Source organism: Ovis canadensis, chromosome 8 (assembly GCF_042477335.2).
Source record: "Ovis canadensis isolate MfBH-ARS-UI-01 breed Bighorn chromosome 8, ARS-UI_OviCan_v2, whole genome shotgun sequence".
NCBI classification, from domain to species: Eukaryota; Metazoa; Chordata; class Mammalia; order Artiodactyla; family Bovidae; genus Ovis; species Ovis canadensis.
The window spans coordinates 16,445,723-16,472,661 of NC_091252.1; the positions used below are offsets into that span (position 1 = coordinate 16,445,723).

General features: G+C 37.3%; 1 protein-coding gene across 1 annotated transcript; it reads left to right on the forward strand.

The window, feature by feature from the left end:
* The first annotated feature begins 10,350 nt into the window (after nucleotides 1-10,350).
* Nucleotides 10,351-26,662, forward strand: IRAK1BP1 (interleukin 1 receptor associated kinase 1 binding protein 1). Its single transcript, XM_069598041.1, has 4 exons — nucleotides 10,351-11,911; nucleotides 19,011-19,076; nucleotides 26,030-26,160; nucleotides 26,268-26,662. Exons 1-4 carry the CDS (start codon nucleotides 11,597-11,599, stop codon nucleotides 26,536-26,538), a joined length of 783 nt encoding a protein of 260 aa, XP_069454142.1. The 5' UTR covers nucleotides 10,351-11,596; the 3' UTR covers nucleotides 26,539-26,662.
* The last annotated feature ends 277 nt before the right edge of the window (nucleotides 26,663-26,939 follow it).

Genomic DNA, 26,939 nt, shown 5'->3' on the forward strand with positions numbered 1-26,939 from the left:
AGTATCAAAGTCTTAGTTTGACAAATTTTTACACATTCTGTGTAAGTGTCATTCAATCTACCCCAGCCTAGCTATCTGCAATCATGTCTGTGGCCTTTGAGAAAGAAGACTTTGGTGAAAGCTGAACAGTCAATTTATAAAATCTAGTAAAATTTAGTACTGCTAAGGATATCGCTAATGGAGAGTAACACTAAAAGCAAATGGATGAGGGCATTTTTCTTGGCTTCCCTTTCCCTTCCCTTCCTCCAACCTCGACCTACATGTAAAAGTAGTATATTAAGTATAGCCAGGCTTCTTGGGAACTAGAAACTGGAAAATCCAGAGCACAGATCCTGTGACTTCCCTGCAAGTCCAGTGGTTGAGACTCTGTGCTTTCACCACAGGGAGTGCAGGTTTGATCCCTGGTTGGCGAACTAGGATCCCACATGTAGCACAGAGCAGCAGAAAAATAATAATAAAAGAGCATAGATCCTTCTTGCTGTCTCTCAGGAACTGCCTAGCCACTAATCTTTTTTTTTTTTTTTCCTGCCATGGCTGAGTACACTGATTTTGATATCGATTATAAAATTGAGCTTGAACCTCAATTCTAACCCTTACTATCTAAAAGACCATAGACAAACAGTTTAACCTCTTCAGGCTTCTGTTCTTTTATTTATCAAATGGAATAATAATTAGTACTTATTTCAAATGTAATGATATGTTACCCTATAGACAGAATAAGGATGTACTCATTGTACCAGGAAAGCAGGGTTGTCAAGATGAAATGATAAAATATTTTAATGGGTATGAAAAAGCATCAAAATAGTCATTAAAGAAGTAATTTTTGCAACTAATTGTTATTATTTGAAATTATACTTGGTATGTGCTCACACTAGAGAAGTGATGACAAAGCACCATGATCTTTTCAGTGCTTACTGCAATTGTAAGTCTCAATATGGGCTGTGTTCATAAGCATGAATATGAGGGTCAAAACAGACAGAATGTGCTTGAAGCAATGTGTGCCCAGAGTGAGCTCTCAGTAAATACTGTTATCATAACTTGCATACTAGCTTTCACTTATACCGCCTGCAGCCTCATAACTTTGACTCATAAAGCCACCTTTAACCTTCCTCTACAAAACTTTTGAACTCAAGTCCACCATAACTGAACACAACATTCTATGTCTTTTAGTTCAAATTCTCAAGGGGAAAAAAAAAAGTGGATTGAACCCAAGCAATCCAGGCTGAAGTGGAGGTTGGTGGAGCAGAGTTGAATTATAGTTACAGACCTCCTAAGCCTCTTCCTTTTATTTTTTTCAACACAGGCTATAATAATTATAGTCTGAGAAGTCAGTTTTCGCTAGTTTCTGCTGTGGTTAGGAAGCAACCCTCAAATCTTGTTGTTTACAAGAATGATGGTTTATCTCTGGCTAACATCACATCATAAACTGGCTGCAGATTTGACTGTGGTTCTGTCCCACACATAGTTCTAGGAGCCAAGCAGAAGGAACAGCCCCATCCGTGATGAACACTTCTTGTGAAAAAAGAACGATTGACAGGAAGTAACGTTTCTCCTTAGATAATATATATCTACCAGTCATGCTCACATTAGCTGAAGAAGAGCACGGGGGCAAGCCAGGGCTGAGAAAGCTAATCCTCCTACAGGAAAAGCTGTGAATAGTTGAGAAAAAGAATACAACCTTTAAAATATTATCTGTGAAAACAGTAATATTTAAGTACAAAACTTATTAAGTAACATGCATTTGGGGGAACTGCCACTTTAAAATATTACACTGAGTTCTCTCAAGCCGCTGGACAATCCAAAGAAGTTTCTAGTCAGCATGATGGGATAGATACTCATGCTTTTCACACATAAGCCAGTCAATATCAAAGTGTTTGAGAGACAACAAAGCTATAAACATACGCATGATGCTAAATTTTAATGGACTGTACATACCTTTCCATACGTGATGTATACATACCTCCTTAAGAGAGCCATTTTTAATTTTTTTAATAAATGAAGAAATTTCATGAACTATTTCCTGCAGCATTAACTTTAAGCACTTGAAGCTTATTAGGATTTTTGGCTTCATTAAAATGTGAATTTAGGAGATTATTATGGTTAAATTAGTTTTAAATACTATGGGGAGCATCAATACTTAGGTGTCATAAAAATTTAGTAATCATAGGTCATACTTCCAGAACAGTCCAAGGATACTGTAGATGATACTATATAATGAAACTATTCTTTTCCAAATTGACCAATTATTTCATGCTATATGAATAAACATGTTGACTCTAAATTTAAACTTTCAAGGAAGAGTTCAATTACTGTCTTCTCTATAGAAATCAAAGTTTTTCATTATTCTCCCTACTCTGTCTGTCTCTGACTTGTACAGTCAGCTGCTCCTTGGGTCAAGGGGCCATTATGGCTCTAACTTCCAAGAGACCTACAGCAAATCCAGGGTAGGAGTCACACAAAGCAGTGACTGAAGTTTTACAGAGACAAATCAGTATTTTTATCCTACTTCAGTCAAGTATTTATTTGATAATGAAAGTAAATGAAGCTGTCTCTCTGAGAAGTCATATTGTCTTATTTTCTACACATCTTTATTCTTCAGTTAGAGCCAATGATGTAAGATACGAAAAGATTATTTTATGCTAAAATTTTATTACAAGCAGTAACTTTTTTGAGTATTATGGATATTCCTTAAAGGCAAGGCAATTTTATCTATCAGGCACTATAACTACAGTGCTTAAGGCCTAAGTTTGTGTGAATGTGTGTGTTCTCAGTTGCATCCAACTCTTTGTGACCCCATGCACTGTAGCTCACCAGGCTCCTTTGTCCACTGCATTCTCCAGGCTAGAATGCTGGAATGGGCTGTCATTTCCTCCTTCAGGGGATCTTTCCAACCCAGGGATTGAACTCGCATCTCCTGAGTCTCCTGCATCACAAGCGGATTATTTTACCGCTGAGCCATTGGGGAAGCCCCAGGCCGAAGTTTACTTAACAAAAAACTTTTTTTTTAACTTACCCCAAACTTTCTTTTCCCAGCCCCTTCAAACACACACACACATACACACATAGAGCCAGTTTTAAAAACAAAAAATCCAATTATCTAAAGCAAAAAAGTATAATAATTATAATCAGGGATTTTTTTCTTAAGGTCAGAATCATCTAATACATACTGTGGCCTTAAAAATGTCATTAGTATACAACAAAAGAATGTTTAATTTTAATAAATGTAAATTTCTTGGTAAATCTTCCAAGAATAAAATACTGCAAAATGCAATCTAAGTCACCTAATGAATCAATTACTAAATAGGTTGACAGCTGCATTCAAGTTAAAAGCCACGGAACATCTCCCCAAACCTATGGCTTTGCTTTTGGATAACACATCTAAACTCTCTCTCTCTCCCACCAGAAATAAAACAGCTGAACCCATCCTCCATTTCTAGTTTGTGACTGTGAAGCCACGACTTCTGCATTAACAAATCTAGTCTTCAGTTCTCTACAGCATGGTGGGTAAGGGGTAGCATGGAAATAGCAGTAGAGGAGTGGGATTGCTGGATCAAATAGGTCTATTTTTAATTTTTTGAGCAACTACCCTAATAGTTGTACACATCTACAGTCCCACCAACAGTGCATTATAATTTTAATATACAGTATGTTTAGAAGATAAATGAGTTCTGAGGATGTACTATACAACATGACTACAGCTTTTAAAAATATATAGTTATGTTAAATATGACCTCTTCCCATTATCATTTAACAATCTGTATTTAACTTTATTTTTTCCTTATATCATCTGATTCATATACATTATTTTCCCCTTGAATTCCCCCCTAATTTGCCTCATATCTAATCTCCTTTCTATGATGGAAGAGAAAAACATGGTAACTTTTTTATTCTTAAAATCCTATCTTTTCTAACCATCAAATGTTATCTCTGGTTTCTCTAGCACAGTATATTAAATTCATTTTTGGTGCTTTGAATATCAAAGACATTAGTTCCTTTTCATGAAATGACATCTTAACAAAACCATTTTCTTTCAAGCTTGCAACATATTATTTCCTTCCTGGGAGTGACTGCCCATCATCTTTAAAGCAACCATATTATTCAAATATTGTTTACTTTGGTAAATTAAATGTCTTTAAATTAAACTCTGTTTTTTGTTTTATACACCAGAAAGTGATTCCTGTGCTTTCATTAAACAAGGATAGATGGGCATTTCAATATACAGTAGTGGATTTCTAAAGTCTATGTTTTATACAAAAAAAGTTAAATTTCCTTTGAAAACTGAGACTAGGAGTAGTTAACTTTTCCTAAGAAAAATTAATATTTTATTTCTAACTTAGACTTTGAAGATCATTGTGTATCAGGCTCTTGTATGGTTTCCCTTAGCACACAGGCTCAAAATGTTAGTTTTTCTATAAAAGTTATAAATATTTTTATTACAAATTTATGAATGTTGAAAATATAATTGTATGAACATTGAGCATCATGTTGAAGAGTCTTCTAATACATACAAAGTACCACAGAAAGTTGAGCTGCAAAGAAGTTTCCTGACTTGTATCTCCAGAGAAATGACACCCCATAAGTAAAATGTCCATCTCCTGAACCTGGTGATATGAACGTTTGCCCAGAACAATAATAATAATGCCATTCTCCATCTACAAAGAAAATGTAGCACAAAACTTACATAGTTTTTCCTAACTGGTGATAGGCCTTTTCATTTGCCCATTCCTGAGCTGTCTAACGTGGTAGCCATTATACAACTGTGGCTATTGAACACTTGCAATCAGGCTAGTCTAAGTCAAAATATGCAGTTAGCACACTGATTTCAAAGAATCAGCATGAAAAACAGATTCAAAGGATACTCATTACATGTTAAAATGTTAATGCTGGATATATTTGGTTAGATAATTATTATAATTTCACTTGGGTTCTCTTGAAACTTTTTTTAATGAGACTGCTGCTGTTGCTGCTGCTGCTGCTGCTGCTGCTGCTGCTGCTGCTAAGTCGCCCCAGTCGTGTCCGACTCTGTGAGACCCCATAGACGGCAGCCCACCAGGCTCCGCCGTCCCTGGGATTCCCCAGGTAAGAACACTGGAGTGGGTTGCCATTTCCTTCTCCAATGCATGAAAGTGAAAAGTGAAAGTTAAGTCACTGAGTCGTGTCCAACTCTCAGCGACCCCATGGACCGCAGCCCACCAGGCTCCCCCGTCCATGGGATTTTCCAGGCAAGAGTACTGGAGTGGGGTGCCATTGCCTAGAAAATTTAAAATTATGTTTGTGGCTTACACTGTATTTCTATTGAACAGTACTGGTCTGCTCTCTCTCCCCTGGATCCTAAATGGTACATAATTATAGGTATAAAGAATGTGACTTAAGTTAGGGGTATCACATGTTACAATGACAGAAAATAAAATGAACAGGCCAACAAAAGGACTAAATAGGTGATGTCAAAATCTATAACTGCCTGCTGACTAGACATACCATGGCAATTGTTTCCCAATATATACAAAGATCGAATCACAACATTGTGTATCTGAAACTAATATAATGTTATGTTATATGCCAACTACAACTTAATTTAAAAATCTATAACTAAAAATTAATCATTTATACTTCTAAGGAATCTGAGAAGTATCAATCAGTCTAACTGTAAGAAGAGCAGCAAGAAGTCAGTCCTGCCAACTCATATCCTATCGGTCTGATCATTTGGGAGAATCCTGGTACCTGCAGTGCCTGAACGCTCATATGCTTATATCAATACATGTAAAGGATGATGATGACAATAACTATCGCTTACTGAACACTTGATTTACATCAGTCATGTAAAAAATATTTCTCATGTAATCTTTATACTAATCCTAAAGGTATATTAGGGGGTAAACTAACTGCTGAAACAAACATCCTCCAAGTGTCAGCGACTTACTAAAATAAATATTATTTCTTGCTTACATCTCATGGGGTGGCAAAGGAGTGGCAGCAGACTCGGTTCCAAGCTTCTTCTGTCTTAAAGTTCTTGTTTCTCTTTGGTCTTTAGGGTCCTTTCCAATCAGTGGACAAAGAAAATGTAAGAAGAGCACACTTGGGGGATTTTTATAGGTCAAGCAGGAAGTGGTGCATTTTATTTCCAACCAGCATTCCACTGCAAGAATTCAGGCCTGGACATACCAGTCTGCAAGAGAGGCCGAAAGTATTTACTGTGCCCAAGAATAAAAGTAAAACATTAGCAGTCTCTGCAGCAGGTACACATTATTATCTCTGTTTTACAGATGAGGTAACTCAGTCTCAGAAACATTCAAATAAATTCCCTAAAGTCACAGATCTAGGAAAAATTCAACCACAGGTCTGTAGGACCACAAAGCCCATGCTCTTTCTAGGTAACACTGGAGAACTCACTGGGAACTGTCACCATCTCAGTATACTTACTTCAGTGGGAGGATTAAGCAAATGGTCAGGAGCTGACAGAGGACTGAACTGTCTATCCTCTCTTACCATTACAAGAGGGCAACATTGAGAAAACCTGTTTAGACAGTCAAGACTTCACTTTGCATCATTAAAGAATACATCTATATGACAAGAATCCTCAACAAACGAAAAACATAGAACCAATGAGGTGGATTATTTTATTGATAAAATACCATAGCCAAATACATAAATACCTGTGATATCCCATAATGATTATAGTCTGACAGGATGAGTATGAGAAGACCAAAGAATATTTGTATTTTGGAGGCTAGAAAAATTTCCTATTTATCCAGAATCCAAAACCACTCAGAACACCTGAATAATCAGATTTATTTTGCAATGCTATTGAATAATTATTCTTGCTTGCATTTGTGAGTCTAAGCTACCCCAAGATTTTGAAGTTTCTTCTGAATTATCAAAGAGAGATTTTATTATATTGCATGCATGCTAAGTCACTTCAGTCGTGTCCGACTCTTTGATACTCTATGAACTGTAGCCCACCAACTCTGTCCATGGGATTCTCCAGGCAAGAATACTGGAGTAGGTTGCCATGCCCTCCTCCAGGGGATTTTCCCAACCCAGGGAAAGAACCCACATCTCCTGTGTCTCCTGCATTGTAGACGGATTCTTTACTGCTGAGCCACCAGGGAAGCCCTTTATTATATTAATCTTATCATTATTATAAAATAATTCATTTGAGGCTGATAATTTATGTAGACTATTTGTAGTAAATCATCCACATTGTTCAAATATTCAGAAAACGTTCCATTCCTTCCTATTTCTGAATGAGCAAAAACTGACTGCATTTAGGGAAAAGACAGAACATGAAGTGATTAAGAGGAAAGGGGATTATTTTTTTCATAGGCAGATGACTAGCGAGCTGGCTATGAAGTGCAGATAAAATTACAAGCTTTATACAGATAGCAGTGCCAATAATTTGGCTATAAATGAGATAGAAATCAAAACACATCAAAAGATTACAGACAAAAAGTGTTAGAACTACATAAGAAACCATGAGGTTCAAAGATTTGAAACTTGAAGTTTATATGAAAGATCATATTGGGATCTAAATTACTCATACATATGATCAAATTTCTTTTAGTGGCCATTGAATTATGCAATTGGTTTGGGTGGAAAAGTCTAGAAGCAAACAGATAGGAAAGTTATTTAAAAGGATAGCAACTGTGATAGTGAAAAAAAGAGCCAATGATGTTAGTCATTTGCTATTTTGTTTCTCTGTTTCTGTATTCATCACATCTTAGGATCACTTCTGTATCATGCTAGTCAGTATTCCTGATTCCACTAAATCTTATGGACATGTTTCTGAGATAATATAATTTGTTTTATTTTTCAGTTCATTTGTCATTCTCAGAAGGTTACTTATCTAACCTTCACCCTCCTTGGGACAATCTTTCACTGTTCTCACAGCATACAATATATTCTAAGATTAATGTGATTTTACCGTGTTTCTACAAGTCTGGAGCAAAAAAAAAAAAAAAGATTACACATCTTAACTCTGTACTTATGCAGACATGACTTGAGTTAAATCTTTTTCTCTTTCTGGGTGAATGGCATTTACAGATAAGCAATTTTCCCCTGTGCTTTGCTTAGTACCATGCAAGTTTTATTGCATCAGAGTTTTATTCTATTCCTTACTTCCTTATTCAGAGGTTATCCTCAAAGCCAAAGCTGTCTCAGCTTGAAAAGTGATGCAGGACTGTACAAGACCATTGGAAGTTGTGTGTTTAATACTGTGTCAAGCAGCATGCAGCACACTTTCAGATATCCCCATAGTCAACCTGTGAATCCAGTCATCTGATCTGTCAACTGGAACCTTATCCTCTCTTTGAGAAAGGCTCCCACGAGAAATTCCAAAGCTGTACAAGTCTTCTCTGAATTCTCCTCTATTATTCACTATTATCAGTCAAATCTTAGTTTTAGGATAATATAAAACTCAGCCAACCTACTTATGCATTAAAAAAGGCAAGGGAAATCTTATGATAAGGACACAGGAATATTTTATAGAGATCCAGGGTGTAAATGAAGCCAGGTCTAAGGAAAATTCTATAAACATACACTGGAACTTCATTTGGAGTCTTAATCTCATCTCTGTTCCTCTCTGAATGCTTTTATTTCCTCTCTCTTTTCCTTCCTTTTCTCTATCCACTGACACATTGACATTGTCTGCTTCTCTACTAGAAACTGCATATGAAAAATGGCAAATCTCTCTCTCTCAAGTACATATATGTCATGGTTCACCATCTGAGTGGCTGAATTTTTAAAATTTGATGTAAATATAGATTTCTATGAATTTAAAAAAAAAAAAAAAAACACCTCTAACCAGCCCAGCATGAAACAAGTTCCTATTCTGGGTCTAATCAAATACAAAGTTAAGAGGTGTGCTATTCAAGATGGTTGCTAGAGGCTCAGCATTGACTCTAGAGAACTAGGTCACTGTGAGCTGAACTTGCCTATTCTGGGTCTAATCAAGTTGTATAAAGTACAAACTCAAGAGATGTGTTATTCAAGATGGTTGCTAGAGGCTCAGCATTGACTCTAAAGGAGAAGTACGTCATTGTGAGCTGAACTAATATACATACTGTATCATCCTCATTCATTTTCCCAGTTCTGACTGACAATCTTTATTAGCTTTGGTTCATCCTCCTCTTTTATTTACTATATAGTTCTTTTGCCATGAACTATTCCATTTTTCTTTCAAAATTACTCCTTTATCTATCCCAACTCCATTCCTACTAACTTTATCATTTTCCAAAATGACAGTTCAAAAAAAGGATATTTATTGTAAAATTTGGGCTTCCCTGATAGCTCAGTTGGTCAAGAATCCGCCTGCAATGCAGGAGACCCCGGTTCAATTACTGGGTAGGGAAGATCTCCTGGAGAAGGGATAGGTTACCCACTCCAGTATTCTTGGGCTTCCCTGGTGGCTCAGCTGGTAAAGAATCTGCCTGCAATGTGGGAGACCTGGGTTCGATCCCTAGGCTGGGAAGATCCCCTGGAGGAGGGAAAGGCTACTCACTCCAGTATTCTGGCCTCGAATATTCCATGGACTACTATACATGGGATCACAAATATCAGCAAGTCCTGTCTGACTCTTTGTGACTCCACAGACTATAGCCTGTTAGGCTCCTCTGTCCATGGAATTCTCCAGGCAAGAGTACTGAAGTGGGTTGCCATTCCCTTCTCCAGGGGATTTCAGAACTGGCCTTCTTATAAGAAGAGAAATACCAGGGATCCTTGTGCACATAAGAAAGGTCACGTGAGGTCATAGTGAGAAGGTTGTCTACAAACCAAGGAGACACCAAACCTTCATCTTGGATTTCTTAGCTTTCCAGAGAAAATAAATTTCTAAGCCACCCACTCCATGGTATTTTATTATGGCAGCTATGAATGATCCAAGGTTTACCTCTGTAAAATTATTCATTTTTCTTTCATTTTTTTCTGGTAAGAGCTCACTAAACATTAAGACTATTAGCTTTTTATACAAACATTTTTTCCCAATTTATTTGCCCCTCACCTTTTTGTTTTGTTTCACATACTGACATTCTTTTAGTGTAATCAAATTTGTCAGGCCTTTCCTTATGGTTGCTGCATTTGAAATCATGCCTAGAAAGTCCTTCTCATTCCTATATTTATATTTACCCACTCTCTCTTCTCTTTTTATTTTTTGCCTCATCTGGATTTTATTTTTAGTGCATGTTAAGATACAGATCAATACTTTTTTCACATAGCCAACCAATTATCCCTGTACCATTTTCCCAGGTATTTGAAACTTACTTTTATCATGCCCTAAATATTTATATGCACTTAAAACTCCTATTGCTTTTTACCTATGATGTTCATTCATCCAATGGTTCGCCTTGAAGATTATATTTTTCCACATTTATCATTAAACAAAAAGAATTCTCCACAAGATTCAAGAAACATTATTTTTGGTGATAAATTATTTAAAAACATAGTAGAAAGGTTTTTAAAATTAAAATACTAACATATAATTGCTTTTATCTAACAATATACATCAAAATAAATATATACAAAACTATCCATGAACCAATGAAGGGGCTGCGGGTACTGTCTGATTTAGTTGAATCATCTTACTCATCAAAAATAAAAGAATAATGATAGAGAAGAAACTACCTGAGGATTGTCGGTTGGCTTTTTCAGGCTCCTTTCAAGAGAATAGTTGTCTTTAAAAAAAAATTGTCAAAAAAAAATATTTTTCCTCTGGGACAGGGCTTTTATACATCATTACTTATTGGTAGGAAGAAAATCTACTTAATGTGGGTCACTAGGTTAAAGATTGTGATATTTTTCAAGCAAAGGGTAAAGATAAGAACTAAGTAGTGTAAGGTTTTGCCATGTCGATGTTGAATGTGCTTTGATACCACTAGAGTTTGTCTTGTCCTTATTCAAGGCCAGAACCATTCCAGGAATTTTAGAGAAAATTCAAGAGATTTGAAAAGCATGGCAAAGCTTTAGCTATTATCATTATCCATTATTTTCTGCTTTCCATATGGCAATTACTTTATGATCACATTGCAAACGTGGAACGTATTATCAACACGGCTTTAGAGGCGATGAAACTGAGATTCTAGGAATCATAAACTTCTATGATCAAACTGGTAAAGTTCAAGCCAACACAAATTTCTGGCGCTCTACGGTGCCGTGGGGTCCACTGCGCAAGTGGAATAGTAAAGTTAGACAAAAGTAAAGACAAAATTGGGACAATCGGAGACCCACGGCAGATTAAGAATAAAAAGAGCCGTTCCGGCCTCTGAGGAAACTTCCGAGGGATGCACGGCGCGTCGCCGGCCGAGGCAGACGGACGGCGTAGAAAGGGGAGCTCACTGAGAGGGTGGTCGCATAGAAACCTCCCTCAGGTTTTCCAAGGCCACCAGGTAAGCAAGTTAAAAACCACAGCGCCGCGCTCAGCCAACAACTCGTAAAGGAGACGCTGCAAAAGCCTCCGCACAGCGTAGCTCCCGTCCTCCACAGCGGCTCCCGGACCGCCAAGCCCATCCCGATATCCTTTGCGCCGCGCCGCGCCAGCCTTGAGGCCTTGGACCCCTTCGGCCGCCGTCGGCTCCGAGTTGCTACGGACAACCAAGCTGCCATCGCTATGTCGTTGCAACAGACCCCTCAGTCGCGGGTGTTCGTGGAACTGCTTCCCTGGGCTGACCGAGGCCGGGAGAACTATCTGCTCTCGGGTGGAGAGACGCTGCCCGGCCTCCGCCGCCCTCTCTCCTCAGCGCCGGCCCAAACTCCCTCCCGCGAGGTGCATGTCAGCGGCACCGCGGAGGTGTCTGCGAGCCCGGACCGGGCGCAGGTGGTCGTGCGGGTGAGCAGCACCAAGGAGGCGGCGGCCGAGGCCAAGAAGAGCGTTTGCCGCCGCCTGGACTACATCACGCAGAGCCTCCGGCAGCAGGGCGTGCAGGTGAGAGCTCCGCGGCCAGGAGCTTCCCGCCCGACCGCGAAAAGGCGGCGGCCGAGGGTAGGGGCGGGGAGGGTTTTGAGCGTCTAGGACACCTTTGTGTCATCGGCGGCGTGAGGGGCCGCGAGGACCTGGCTGAGTGTGTATCTCTGGTCCATCCTGCTCAGTTCAGTTCAGTCGCTCGGTCGTGTCCGACTCAGCGACCCCATGAACTGCGACACGCCAGGCCTCCCTGTCCATCACAAACTCCCGGAGTTTCCTCAAACTCGTGTCCATCGAGTCGGTGATGCCATCCAGCCATCTCATCCTCTGTCGTCCCCTTCTCCCCTCGCCTTCAATCTTTCCCAGCCTATCCTTCTAGGGGAAAGTAATTATCACCCGCAGTGACTTGTAAAACAAAAGAATTAAAATTGAGTGGGGTTTTATTTGGTATCACTTGTTGCAGTATTTTGTTTTTAACCTTGAAATGACGAACTGTTAAGCTTGAAACAATAAGATGTAAATGCTTGCATAAGTAATGTGCTAGACATGGTCTCATTTTTTTGTTTTTATTCTGCACCCCTCCTCCCAGGCGGGGAAAGCTTTACATGAAAGTGAGTCTTTGGTATTTTTCGCAAAAAGTAATGTGAGGCTGGGGCGAGATAGGGGGAATATTGTACCCATTTTCGTTTTATAAAGACTCAAAATTTTCTCCGAATTGTTTAGTTTTAGCTTAAAAAAGAAAATTAAGCCATTGTATTGTACATGCCACATATATGAAATACCTCTTCTTACCAGAGATGTTCCTGAAACAAATCCCTAAATAAATCTTGCCCTAAGCCCACTTTAAAAAAAAAAAAAATGAATGAGTCTTATTTAATTCGTGCAATACCCCTGTTAAGCAGGTTTTAATATCCCCACTTTCCAGATTTAAGGAGGTTAAATAACACTCAGGGTTATATTTGAACTCCTGTATTCTCAAAACCAAAATCTAGGTTTCTTTCAACTAGCCTAGGCTCCAGATAATTAGAATGAAAGAGAATAAGAAAGCACAGACTTCATAGGCTGTCTCAGATCCCTCATATTACAGAGTAGCCTGAAGGCCAGAGCTGTGATTTGTGTCCCCCCAACACTGAGTTCTTAAAAATGCTCTTGTTAGAAATGACACACCCTGAAAAAGCAAGTCTTTATTTTAAGGAGAAGTTTTATTTGTACTTATAAACATAGATTGCATTTATAAGCATAGATTTATTTTAAAAGTCATATTGGAAAGATGCCTCTAAATGATTTACAGTTTAGAAGGATCTGCTGCTAATTATAAATTATGTGAATAAAATGAATTTAATATATAGAAATATATTTTCTCCCCAAAACTGCTGCCAGTGTTGCAGACGTATTTGAATAATATAACTAATTCTTAAGTTTTTGCTTAAAATGTATATGGAGCTCACATGGCTGCAACTTCAAATATGTAAAACAGGATCAATCACTACATCCAACTTAAAGTGATTACATTAAAGACTTAATGTTCAAGACATGCAAAGGTCAGTAATCTCCAGATTATCTCTGCTGATGGAGGAAAGCAGTGGTAAATAATTTGTTCAGTAGAAAGTGCAAATAAAATCATTTATATTACATTTCAGGGTGAATTTAATGAGTCTTCACAAAATCTTTATTCATTTTAAACTTTAAAATCTGTGTTTATAAACATCACTCCCCTGATTAAAAGGCCCCTCATATTCCAAACTCTTTTGCTTAATAGATGGAGCTTATTTCTGTCATTTCCTGTCATCTCCTCCCCTCATAAACTGACTTCCCTCTTTTTTCCTTTAAAAACCAGCCCAAGTTCACTTCTTGAGCATTTTTTTCCTATACTATTCCCTGCATACCATACCCCATTCACAACCCCTAATAAAATGTATCACTTTATATTATAATTACTACTCTTCTTATCTCTCCTCCATATTCTAAACCTCTCCAGAGTGGAGACCCTGGTGGTGCAGAGGTTAAAGCATCTGCCTGCAATGTGGGAGACCTGGGTTCGATCCCTGGGTCGGGAAGATTCCCTGGAGAAGGAAATGGCAACCCACTCCAGTATTCTTGCCTGGAGACTCCCATGGATGGAGGAGATTGGTGGGCTAGTCCACGGGTCCCAAAGAGTTGGACACGACTGAGTGACTTCACTTCACTTCTTGCTTTGTATTGATGGGTTATATTTCGGTACTCCTCACATAATGTGTACTTAGAAAGTGGTTTTTAATAAACTATTCAGCTATCATATAGATCATATATAATTTTATGGTTATATATAGTTTCACCTGTGAAGGCATGACCTCATTTTGAGTGTTTTCATGGAAAAATGTTTTAAAGTTCCAAGCAGTATTTACTCATTCAACCATAAAATACTTAAACATTCCTGATCACTGCATTTTAAATAAAACACTTATTAAACATTCCCTATCATTGTTCCTATTTTTCTGTTATCTTTCCTTTTGAAATTTATGAGAACTTTAAAAATTAAGATTATCAATAACTATCTCATATATTGCAAAAATTTTCCCAATTTCGTATTTGCCATGTAACCTTGTTTGCAGTATTAAACATTAAAAATTTTAAAGATTTATTTAAATTCTCTTAATAGTAAAATTTTTTACGATATTTGAGTCTTCTAGTAAATCACTTAAACGCTTCGAAGTTTTATTTTCTTCATAAGGAAAGTTTCTCATAAGGAGATTAAAGCTAAATGATAAGAGTTTTTTAAATCCCCAAATTTGTAATAACTAATGTAATCTGTTTTTATTGTTTTCTTGATCTGCTTCATATGTTGGTTAAAGTACTACTGTTTTTATTGTTTTTCACTTCAAATAAACATTTCTCCTGCAAAAAAAAGTTTTCTGACTTTGGTGTAATGCTTATTGGGTCCTTTGCAAGCCTGAGGCTATGTAACTATTAACTAATATTTCCTGGACTTTTTAGGGACCCTTTATAGTACGTTAACTATTTACTACATTTGGAATTTATTTTGGTATAAGGAAAAGGGTTTTGTTTTCTCCTAAATGGGTAAGTTACTGTACTTAAAGCCCTTAAAAATAAAAGTGCCCTTAAAAATAAAAATTACTGCTTTATTTGATCTTATGGTTGATTCAATAATAAAACAAATAACTCAATTAAAAAGCACAAGATGCCTGAACATATACTTCACCAAAGAATATATACAGATGGCAAGTAAACACATGAAAAGATCCTCCACATTATTTGTCATTAAAGAAATGCAAATTAAAACCACAATTTGATACCATTATGCATGTATTAGATTGACTAAAATCCAATATCATTGATGATAGCAAATGCTGTCAAAGATGTGAAACAACAGAAATTTTCATTCATTGCTGGTGAGACTGCAAAGCGGTATGGCCACTTTGAAAGACAGTCTTACAGCTTCTTACAAAGTTATACTTATTATAGGAACCATTAACCCACATGAGAATCAAAGACTTACATTCACATATAAATTTGTACAAGAATATTTATAGCAGATTTATTCATAACTCACTAAAACTTTAGAACTTGGAACAGCCAAGATGTTTTCAACAGTGGAATGGATAACTGTTACATCCATGCATTGGAAAATTACTCAGCAATAAAGAGGTGCAAGGTATTCACAGAACAACATGGGCAAAGCTTAAATATTATAAGTGAAAAAAACAGATTCAAAAGGTTTACATTCTATGATCCATTCATGTGACATTCTGGAAAAGGGAAAACTATAGGGACATAAATCGGTGGACAGGTTGTTTGATGGCAAAGTGGTTAACTATAAAGGAGGTGCACAGAGAAGCTTCTCAAGGGGAAAAATTATTCTGTGTGGTACTGGAGTGGTGAATACATTTGTCGAAACCCATAAAACTGTAAATCACAAAAAGGGAACACTAATTATGCAAGTTTGAAAAAAAAACAGATCAATTCCAGGACAGAACCCAGACTGTGACAAATGAACCTGTAACTCTGTTGCAGATGAATGACATAATTGCACGGAACATGGGGACAGAAGGTGAGCGGAGTATCCTGAGTTTCGGAAAATTATATTTTACTAGAAACTAATGATAAAGATGAAAGATATATAAACTCTGTACTCTAGTTAGTAAATGTTTTTTCCAAGGTTTGCAGTTCTGAAACTATATGTATGCTGCTGCTAAGTCGCTTCAGTCGTGTCCGACTTTGTGCGACCCCATAGACGGCAGCCCACTAGGCTCCCCTGTTCCTGGGATTCTCCAGGCAAGAATACTGGAGTGGGCTGCCATTAGTAGGCTTGAAAAATAGGTGGTTGGTGGCTGAGGGACTGGAGAGGAAATTACAGATAAGAAAGGAAGGTTAGAATGAACTCTGTGGTTCTTAATTAGAAGCATCAGTATGAACTCATGTTTAGCTTAGTATATATCAGATGGATAGATGCAGAAACAATTGTGAATGTATGTGTATATGTCACAGAGTCGGACAAGACTGAGCGACTGAACTGCACTGATATGTACCATAGTAATAAAAAAATGATAACATCAGAAAAACCTGAAACTGAGGTATATGGAACTCTATACTATCCTGGCAACTTTTCTGTAGATTTTAAATGTTTCTAAAGTAGAAGTTACTAAAAGGTTTCAGAACAGCATGTACAGTATAATTTCATTTATAAAAAATTCTATACATAGATCTACAAATTTTTATGTGCATGGATAGATGATTTAATGTTTACTGAAATATTAACATAAGGGGTTTGGAGACTATTCTTTCTCTAGTATTAGATATTCATTAATTAGTGTATATTATTTTTATAAAAACTATAATGTTAAGTGAAACAATAAAAGATACTTTCTTTTCTGCTACCTTTCCTAGAATTATTTCTCTAATTTTTCCTTCAGAAGTCTTATGTATATTTATCAAGTAAAGGGGGGGAAAACTGAAAAAAGACATCTAAGAAAATAGAAGATATGTTTACATGTCATAAAAGAATGCTAAATGACAAATGTTTCAGGTATCAAGTTTCATGTTTTCAACTTTAAGCAATGTATACAGCATTGGTTTAGTTTATCAATACTCTAATTTTCTACAATGAATAATTATTTCCATAAGATGGTAATAAATATTATCACAAAAATGAATTAATATTTTCACTGAAACTGACATCAGAGCTATAATTGGAACTTAAGTTCAGATTTTCAGGTTAAAGCTTTTTAGAATTTTCTAGGTCTATAAATGGCTTGAAATTAGTGTATATCTTAAAATTCATGTGCATCTAAATCCTTTACCAAATAACAATTAAATGATTGAGCAGCAGCATCTTTACTTAGCATATATTTTTAAAGATACAAATATTTATAAAATATAAGTTCTGCCTATCCCCATGAATGGGAGTAAGTCAAGAATTCATTTCACTAAATTTTAAAACTCTTTTGAAACAAAATAAGTTCAACTTTTTTATCAGAATTATATACCCTGTACTTACCCAGAGAGTCAAAAAGCATTAATGTTACTTTTCTAAGAACAGGCTGGCTTAGGTCCAATATTTCTGGAAATGTTTATATCATAATGATATTGTGTCTCGTTTTGCCAAGTACCTTCTGTGTCAAGCATTTTATTCACAACTTTTCATTAAATCCTCAAATCAGTTCAATGTGATCTTGGAGGGAACAGCAGTGAGTGGCAGCTTGAAGCAAGATCTTAGTTTCCTGCCTGGGAATCAAACCTGTGCTGACTGGGTGAAAACCAGGAATCCTAACCACTAGACCACTAGGGGCTACTGACTAGAAGCAGAGCCCTGGCCCTTGACCTCTTTGAAAAAAGAATTTTAAGAGACCAAGGTCGTAAAACAGGCAGAGATTATTAGAAGCACCATACGTGTGAAAGAGCACAAAGAAAAGCAGTTTATTTAAGACAGAAGTAAAGCAGAGCTACGCACTCAGAGAAGAGTTAGGGCATCTTTGCTCAGGAGGAGCGCTGAAGGTGCGGTTTGAATTGCTTAAATAGGGGCCTTCTTCCAGGTCTTTGTTTTCCTCTAGCCAATTACCTTGCTTATTGCCCATATCTGATCTGACTCAGGGCCCGCTCCAATGTGCGCACGAATCTTTTGGCCAAGATGGATTCCAGCTCAAAGGTCTCTGAGGGGTTGGCAAAACATATTTTGGGTTAGCACCCCCTTCTCTTTTGACCCCCTAGGAACTTTTCTGCACATGTACAGTCAGGGAGGCCTCCTTTTCCTGAAGAATGAAAGATGTGGTCATCTTTTTATTCCAGGTGGCTCAGACGGTCTGCCTGCCGTGTGGGAGACCGAGGTTCGATCCCTGGGTTGGGCAGATCCGCTGGAGAAGGAAATGGCAACCCACTCCAGTAATCTTGCCTGGAAAATTCCATGGACTAAGGAGCCTGGTGGGCTACAGTCCATGGGGTCGCAAAGAGTTGGACATGACTGAGCAACTTCACTTTCACTTTCAGGGCTTAGTTCCTCTCTGCTCCTGCCATTATCTTTTTCCCCGAAATATGGGGGAAGGGGAGACAAGCTCCAATCGCTCAACCTGACAAACTCTAGTGGCTCAGCCTGGGGCCCATCTACCTACTACCTCACATGCAATGTAACACAGTTTTGTAAGTGTGGAAACTATGTCTCAAAAAGTTGAGTAACTTGCCCAAAGTTGCATACTATATGTGTTCAGTAAATTAGTATTATTTGTAAACAAACCATAATATTAAATTATAAATTATTAAATTATAATAAATTATTAAATTATAATATTAAATGTTTAAATTATTAAACATTTTATAAACTCTGACATCCCTACAACATTCAGAATGTTTTATGTACAAATAATGCTTCAGATATATATCACCCTAAGTTCATACTTAACAATGTAAAAATTACAAGTGGAATGACAATTATGAAATATCAGCAAATATTTGTAGTTTTCTGAATTTACGTTTTTTTTTAGGAAAATTTTAAAGCATTAGGCAAGCCAGTTCTTTTCACATATTTTGTTATTCTGATTTTAATAAGTACAGGTTTATACTTTATGTTTTAGATTAATTGCATTTAGTAGCCAAACATTCAGTAATCATATTCTTGTACTTTCTCTTTCAGTCAGAAAATGTAACTGTGACAAAGGATTTTAAAAGGCTAGAAAATGCTTATCACATGGAAGCAGAGGTATGTATTATCTTCACAAATAACTGGAAACAGCATGACTTTGTGGGGACAATTTGCATTTAATTTTATTCTTGAAAGTCAAGTACAGGAAAAATACTTCTCATGGTGTTGATAAAAGATCATTTTCCTCAAAATCATTTTTGGTGTTAACATATCTGGGTGAGATTTAAGAGAAATTGTTTTGAAATGGAATAAAAATAGCAAGAGGGAAGTAGCATTTAATTGCCACCTGAACAAAATTTTCATAATGCTATCATGTAGTCAACAGGAAGAAACACTACAGAGGAAGAATTTCTTCTCCTCAGATAAATTGGAAATTAATAGTCATAGCATAAAGGATTGAAAGACTTCAACATTCTTTTGTTTCACAAGACAATTTTATTTTTTGTTAAGATAGATTTAAAAATAAAAACTACTCAACCTTTGCACAAATTGAAAAAATTGTGTATTTTTTTACACACAATTAATGAAAACCTAGATAGTATATTCAAAGCAGAGACATTACTTTGCCAACTAAGGTCCGTCTAGTCAAGGCTATGGTTTTTCCTGTGGTCATGTATGGATGTGAGAGTTGGACTGTGAAGAAGGCTGAGCACCGAAGAATTGATGCTTTTGAACTGTGGTGTTGGAGAAGACTCTTGAGAGTCCCTTGAACTGCAAGGAGATCCAACCAGTCCATTCTGAAGGAGACCAGCCCTGGGATTTCTTTGGAAGGAATGATGCTAAGGCTGAAGCTCCAGTACTTTGGCCACCTCATGCGAAGAGTTGACTCATTGGAAAAGACTATGATGCTGGGAGGGATTGTGGACAGGAGGAGAAGGGGATGACAGAGGATGAGATGGCTGGATGGCATCACCAAATCAATGCAGATGAGTTTGTGTGAACTCCGGGAGTTGGTGATGGACAGGGAGGCCTGGCGTGCTGCGATTCATGGGGTTACGAAGAGTCGGACATGACTGAGCGACTGAACTGAACTGAATGAAAACATTTAGTTCCTAGAACTGTTGAGCTTTTTACTTATCTTCAAAGATTTTATGATCAGGACTTTATGAAGTCAGAGTATGTTATAAGTAGTTACAGCCAGGTTAGAAGACTGCTGTCTCTTTGATTCCAAACTGGGAGTATGTGCTTAGTCACACCACTTCCTTGCCACAGGAAACAAACAAGAGTGGATTAGAATGGACTCTGGTTAATCTAATTAGAGAAACTTTGCCTTTCAGTTTAGTTCAGTTGCTCAGTCGTGTCCGACTCTTTGCGACCCCATGAATCACAGCACGCCAGGCCTCCCTGTCCATCACCATCTCCCGGAGTTCACTCAGACTCATGTCCATCGAGTCAGTGATGCCATCCAGCCATCTCATCCTCGGTCGTCCCCTTCTCCTCCTGCCCCCAATCCCTCCCAGCATCAGAGTCCTTTCCAATGAGTCAACTCTTCGCATGAGGTGGCCAAAGTACTGGAGTTTCAGCTTTAGCATCAGTCCTTCCAGTGAACACCCAGGACTGATCTCCTTTAGGATAGACTGGTTGGATCTCCTTGCAGTCCAAGGGACTCTCAAGAGTCTTCTCCAACACCACAGTTCAAAAGCATCAGTTCTTCGGCGTTCAGCCTTCTTCACAGTCCAACTCTCACATCCGTACATGACCACAGGAAAAACCATAGCCTTGACTAGATGGACCTTAGTCGGCAAAGTAATATCTCTGCTTTTGAATATACTATCTAGGTTGGTCATAACTTTTCTTCCAAGGAGTAAGTGTCTTTTAATTTCATGGCTGCAATCACCATCTGCAATGATTTTGGAGCCCCAGAAAATAAAGTCTGACACTATTTCCACTGTTTCCCCATCTATTTCCCATGAAGTGATGGGACCAGAGGCCATGATCTTTGTGAAAACATGATCTTTGTGAATATTGAGCTTTAGGCCAACTTTTTCACTCTCCACTTTCACTTTCATCAAGAGGCTTTTTAGTTCCTCTTCACTTTCTGCCATAAGGGTGGTGTCATCTGCATATCTGAGGTTATTGATATTTCTCCGGGCAATCTTGATTCCAGCTTGTGTTTCTTCCAGTCCAGCATTTCTTACGATGTGCTCTGCATATAAGTTAAATAAGCAGGGTGACAATATACAGCCTTGACGTACTCCTTTTCCTATTTGGAACCAGTCTGTTGTTCCATGTCCAGTTCTAACTGCTGCTTCCTGACCTGCATACAGATTTCTCAAGAGGCAGTCAGGTGGTCTGGTATTCCCATCTCTCAGAATTTTCCACAGTTTCTTGTGGTCCACACAGTTAAAGGCTTTGGCATAGTCAATAAAGCAGAAATAGATGTTTTTCTGGAACTCTCTTGCTTTTTCGATGATCCAGCGGATGCTGGCAATTTGATCTCTGGTTCCTCTGCCTTAAGAAATCACCTAGTCCTACCTTCAGGCAGATAATACATTATTTTTCCTAAATTTAACGGTGTGGCTAAGATAGCTTAGGCTCAGAATTTTTAACGATCATATTACAAGAATTAGAATGGAAATTAGAATCCTAGCTTCTTACCTCTTGAGTTAGTAATTATCATAATACACTGTTGTCCCTATATTAACTTGAATAAATTTGTAATTTTTTCACTTAAAATTTAACTATCTGAAGGAATTTTAAAAATACTTTAATGATTTTGGGCTTCCCTGTTGGCTCAGCAATAAAGAATCCACCTGCAATGCAGGAGATGTCATAGGCACCTCACGTTCAATTCCTGGCTCAGGAAGATCCCCTGGAGAAGGAAATGGTGACCCACTCCAGTATTCTTGCCTGGGAAATCCAATGGACAGAGGAGCCTGACAGGCTACAGTCCACGGGGTCGCAGAGAGTCCGGACATGACTTAGTGACCAAACAACAACAATGATGATGATTTTAGGGATCCACCTGGGAAATGTTGAAGTAAAACCTCAGCTTTGCAATTCCTTTATCTGTCTTTCCACTTCTTATGTTGTTTTCTTGTTACAGTTTCAGTGTTGGAGAGATTTTAAAAACCTCGACACAATAAGCATTCAATAAAAGTCTATTAAAAAGTCTATAGGAAAAGTAGTAGAAACAGTCTTCCCTCTCCTTGTCCTTGCACGTTTCCATGTGTCATGTGTGTTCCATACATTATCTCATCTAATCTTTTCTCAACTCTTCATTTTTGTTGTGAAATATTTTATATGTGGTTTGGTTTTAGTGGTTTTAGTTGCTAAGTCATGTCCAACTCTTGTGACCCCATGGACTGTGGCCTGCTAGGCTCCTCTGTCCATGGGATTTTCCAGGCAAGAATACTGGAGTGGGTTGCCAATCCCTTGTCCAATGTATAAATCATATTTATACTTGATTTATGCATTTAAATCATATTTTTCCTATCTTCTATTTCCCCTATATTCAGCAAAAATATTGTTCAAAATCAAAGGACAATTATAGACTTTTTCAGAAATCTGAAAGAATTTATTACCATAGACCTTCAATCCAAGGAATGTTAAACAGAGTTGGGTAGGTGGAAGAAAATGGTACTAGAAAGGAATAGGAATCTACAGAGAGGAATGAAGAACACTGAAAATGGTAACTACATAGGTAGATTTGATATTTTTCTTATATCTCTATAACTCTACACCTATATAAAAATAATTGTTTAAACAAAAAGATAATGATGAACTTTAGGGATTATAACATATATAAAACATACAACAGCAATAGCATGAAGGGAGAAATTGAAGTACAATATTTAAAGTTTCCTATGTGTGAAATGGTGTATCTCCTGAAGGTAGACTGAGATAAATTAAACATATATATCCTGTAAACTCTAAAGCAGACACTAAAGTAACAGGTTACAGTAAAGAAACCAATGAAAGATATCAAATAGAATAAAAAATATACTCAATCTCTTCCCAAAAAAGCAGAAAATGGGGAGAGGGGAACAAAGAAAATATGAGACAAATAGAAAATCAATAGCAAGGTCAGAAGAACCATATCAATAATCACATTAAATACAAATAATTTAAGGGGCTTTCCCCATGGCTCAGTAAAGAACCTGCCTGCCAGTGCAGGAGACATAAGAGACACAGGTTCAAGCCCTGGGTCAGGAAGATCCCCTGGAGGAGAGCATGGCAAGCCACTCCAGTATTCTTGCCTGGAGTATGGATAGAGGAGTCTGGCAGGCTACAGTCCACAGCGTTGCAAAGAGTTGGATACAACTGAAGCGACTAAGCATGCACGCATGCTGATGTATAAGTGAGATGAATGACAGTAATGATACAAGAGATGGGGTGGAATACTTAGGATTATTTTCTTATTATAGTTATACAGCCCATAAAGTGGTATAGTGTTATTTAAAGTGGACTTGGATTCATTGTAAATATGTATTATGTACTTTAGGGAAACCACTAATAAAAGCTTAAAAAATATAACTGATATGCTAAGAAAGGAGAAAAAAAAAGAAATCATGAAATGCTCAATTAAAATCACAAAAGGCAGAAGACAGAACTTAGAAAAAAGAACAAAGGAAACATAGAAAACAGTAAAGAATATGGTAGATATTAATCCAGCTATGTCAGTAATGCTTTGAACATCAGTGGTCTAAATGTAGCAATTAAAAGACAGATTGTCACAGTGGATCAAAAAACACCATCAAACTATATGTTATCTATGAGAAATCTGTTTTAAATATAAAGACATATATAGATATCCATGGAGAAAAATTAATCATGCTAACACTTATCAAAAGAAAGCAAGAGTCACTATTGTAATTTTAGACAGAGCAGACTTCATAATAGGGAGTTATCAAGGATACAGAAGGGTATTATGTAATGATGCAGGGCAGTTTTCCAAGAAACATAACAATCCATGGGGACTTCCCTGGTGGTCCAATGGTTAAGACTCTCTGCTTCCAGTGCAGGGTTCAGTCCCTGGTCAGGGAACTAAGATCCCACATGCCCCACAGTGGCACAGCCAAAAAATAATAACAGTCTTTAATATGCATTCTCCTGAGTGTCAAACTACATCAGGCAAAAACTAATAGAACTTCTAGGAGAAATAGATGCGTCCACCATCATAGTTGGAGTCTCCAACTTCCTTTATCAAAAAGGGACAGATTCAGGGACTTCCCTGGTGGTCCAGTGGTTAACAGTCTACCTGGCAGTGCAGGGGACATGGGTTCAGTCCCTGGTCAGGGAACTAAGATCCCACAGGCCATGGAGCAACTAAGCCTGTGGGCCGCAAGTAGACAGACTATACACCACACAAAAACTCCCACATGATGCAGTGAAGACCCTATGTGCAGCAACTAAGACCTGATGCAGCCAAATAAATAATTTTTTAAAAAAAAAAGAAGGGACAGATTCCACAGGCATAAAATCAGTAAGGACCTAGTTAAATTCAACAATACCATCAATTGACTGGATATAATGGACATCTACAGGGCTTCTCAGGTGGTTCAGTGGTAAAGATCCACCTGCCAAGCAGGAGACATGGGTTCCATCAACTCCTGGGTCAAGAAGATCTCCTGGAGAAGGAAATGGCAACCCACTCCAGTGTTCTTGTCTAGAAAATCCCACGGACAGAGGAGCCATGGGTTCACGAAGAGTCGGACACAACTTAACGACTAAAAAACAACAAAAAAATGGAAATCTATAAAATACTTCTCCCAAAAGAGAATTCTTCTCAAGCTCTCATGGAACATTCACCAAGATAGCACACATTTGGAATTTGGGTCTTTCAAGAACAAGCCACCCGTTCTTAATACTTGGCTCTGCAGTAAACCTTTCTCTGCTCCCCTTACCCCTAAAATACATTCTAGGCCAAAACTTATACCTTAACAAGTTTAAAAGGATAGATAATATAATGTCTGCTCTCTGATCACAATGGAATTAAACTAGAAATCAGTAACAGAAACACAATTGGAAAACCCCCAAATATGTGGAGATTAAACAACATACTTTAAATGACATGTGGATCAATGAAGACATCCCAAGATAAATTTTAATATGTTTAGAACGAAATGAAAATGAAAATACAATCTATCAAAAACTATGAGATGCAGCGAAAGCAGGGCTTAGCGAGAAATGTTAGCATTGAATGCATATAGTAAAAAGAAGAAAAATCTGAAATAAATAATCTAAGCTTCTGCCTTTAGAAACTAGAAAAAAGAGCAAATTAATCCAAAGTATTGAAACCAGACAGAACATCAGTCTTCCGTGGATAACATTTATGATGAAAGGCAACTGTTCTGTATTGTATAAGATGACTCTGTGCTACTCCAGCCTGTGCTTAAGTATCTGTACATTATTGTTTCACATACTTTACATAGAGTATTATATGTTTTACATAAAGTACTTCAGTACCTGCACTTTATTGTTTTACGTATTGAGCTTGTGTAAAGTTTCCTTAGGAAAAAGGTTTAGTTTGCTTCCATAGAATGTTTAAAGACTACAGTTTTCAAGTATTGCTGAATATATAAGAACTGCTTCCACATAATTAAAGGCAGATGGCATAATGAAATAGATGAGCTTCTGCGTATAGATCTGAAAATAACTATTGGATGAAGAAGCATACCTCACTGACAGCAGTGAAGCATGAAGTAATTACCGCTAATCAGGAAGCTAGCTAATGTCTAAAGAGTCATGAAACATTTATCAGGCTAAGAATTTAGCCAAATAATAAAATTGAAGGGGAAGCCCCCCAATTCTGTTTCATAAAAAAGTCCCTGACTGATTTAAAATGAATTTTTAAATGTTCAAGTCAACATTAAACAAATTAAAAAATTCATAAGCAAAGATAAATTCAATAACAAAATTTGGTTATAAGTACCAAGTAGGCCTTTCTTATCTGTTACATACTATAAAATGACCTCACTGTAGTCTGTCTTTACTTTTTTTTAACTCACATGTAGAAAAAAATTTGAAATCAGAAATGAAAATAATTTCAACTGTTATTTCATTTACAGGTCTGCATTACATTTACTGAATTCGGAAAAATGCAAAATATCTGTAACTTTCTTGTTGAAAAGCTAGATAGCTCTGTTGTCATCAGCCAACCCCAGTTCTATCATATGCCAGGTTCTGTTGATAACCTTCGGTAAGTTAAGCACATCTTTCAATGAATTATCAACTAATTAAACAAAACTGTTCCATCCTACAGTTTGTTGGATGTCTTACTAATCATCTCTGCATTTAATTCCTAAGACGACAAGCCTGTCTTGCTGCTGTAGAAAACGCATGGCGCAAAGCTCAAGAAGTCTGTAACCTTGTTGGCCAAACTCTAGGAAAACCTTTAATAATCAAAGAAGAAGAAACGAAAGAATGGGAAGGCCAAATAGATGATCCCCAGTCATCCAGACTTTCAAATTCATTAACCGTACAACAAAAAATCAAAAGTGCAACAATGCATGCTGCTTCCAAAGTATTTATAACTTTTGAAGTAAAGGGGAGAGAGAAGAAAAAAAAACACATCTGAAATTCTGACCAAAATATATTGCGTTTGTATCTTTTTTTTTGTCTGTTTTTATACTTTTTATAATGTTTGCTTTTGTCCTAATTATATATATTGTATAGTGTATAATAAAGTGTTTCGCCCCCAAGCCTGTCAATCCTTGAATATAGTTCCACAGAATACTTACATTTACTTTCTGTTTTCGAAAACGTATTACAGGAAATACTCTGGAAACCAATGTGTTATATACGCTTGTATACAGACAGTTCATGTAAGTGCATGGTGTAAATAATTTTATATTTCTACTCTGGAAAGAAATGTTGACACAGTTATTAACATGATTCTTAACATGCATTCTTAGAAAGAACAATGGGCTACTCTGGTAGCTCAGTAAAGAATCCACCTACAATTCAGGAGACCTGGGT

Excerpts from the sequence above, each read along its gene's own strand:
- IRAK1BP1 (XM_069598041.1), top strand. The coding sequence starts at position 11,597 with ATGTCGTTGCAACAGACCCCTCAGTCGCGGGTGTTCGTGGAACTGCTT. Across the intron at positions 11,912-19,010 it reads TCCGGCAGCAGGGCGTGCAG|TCAGAAAATGTAACTGTGAC; the intron begins GTGAGAGCTCCG and ends TTTCTCTTTCAG. Across the intron at positions 19,077-26,029 it reads CTTATCACATGGAAGCAGAG|GTCTGCATTACATTTACTGA; the intron begins GTATGTATTATC and ends TTTCATTTACAG.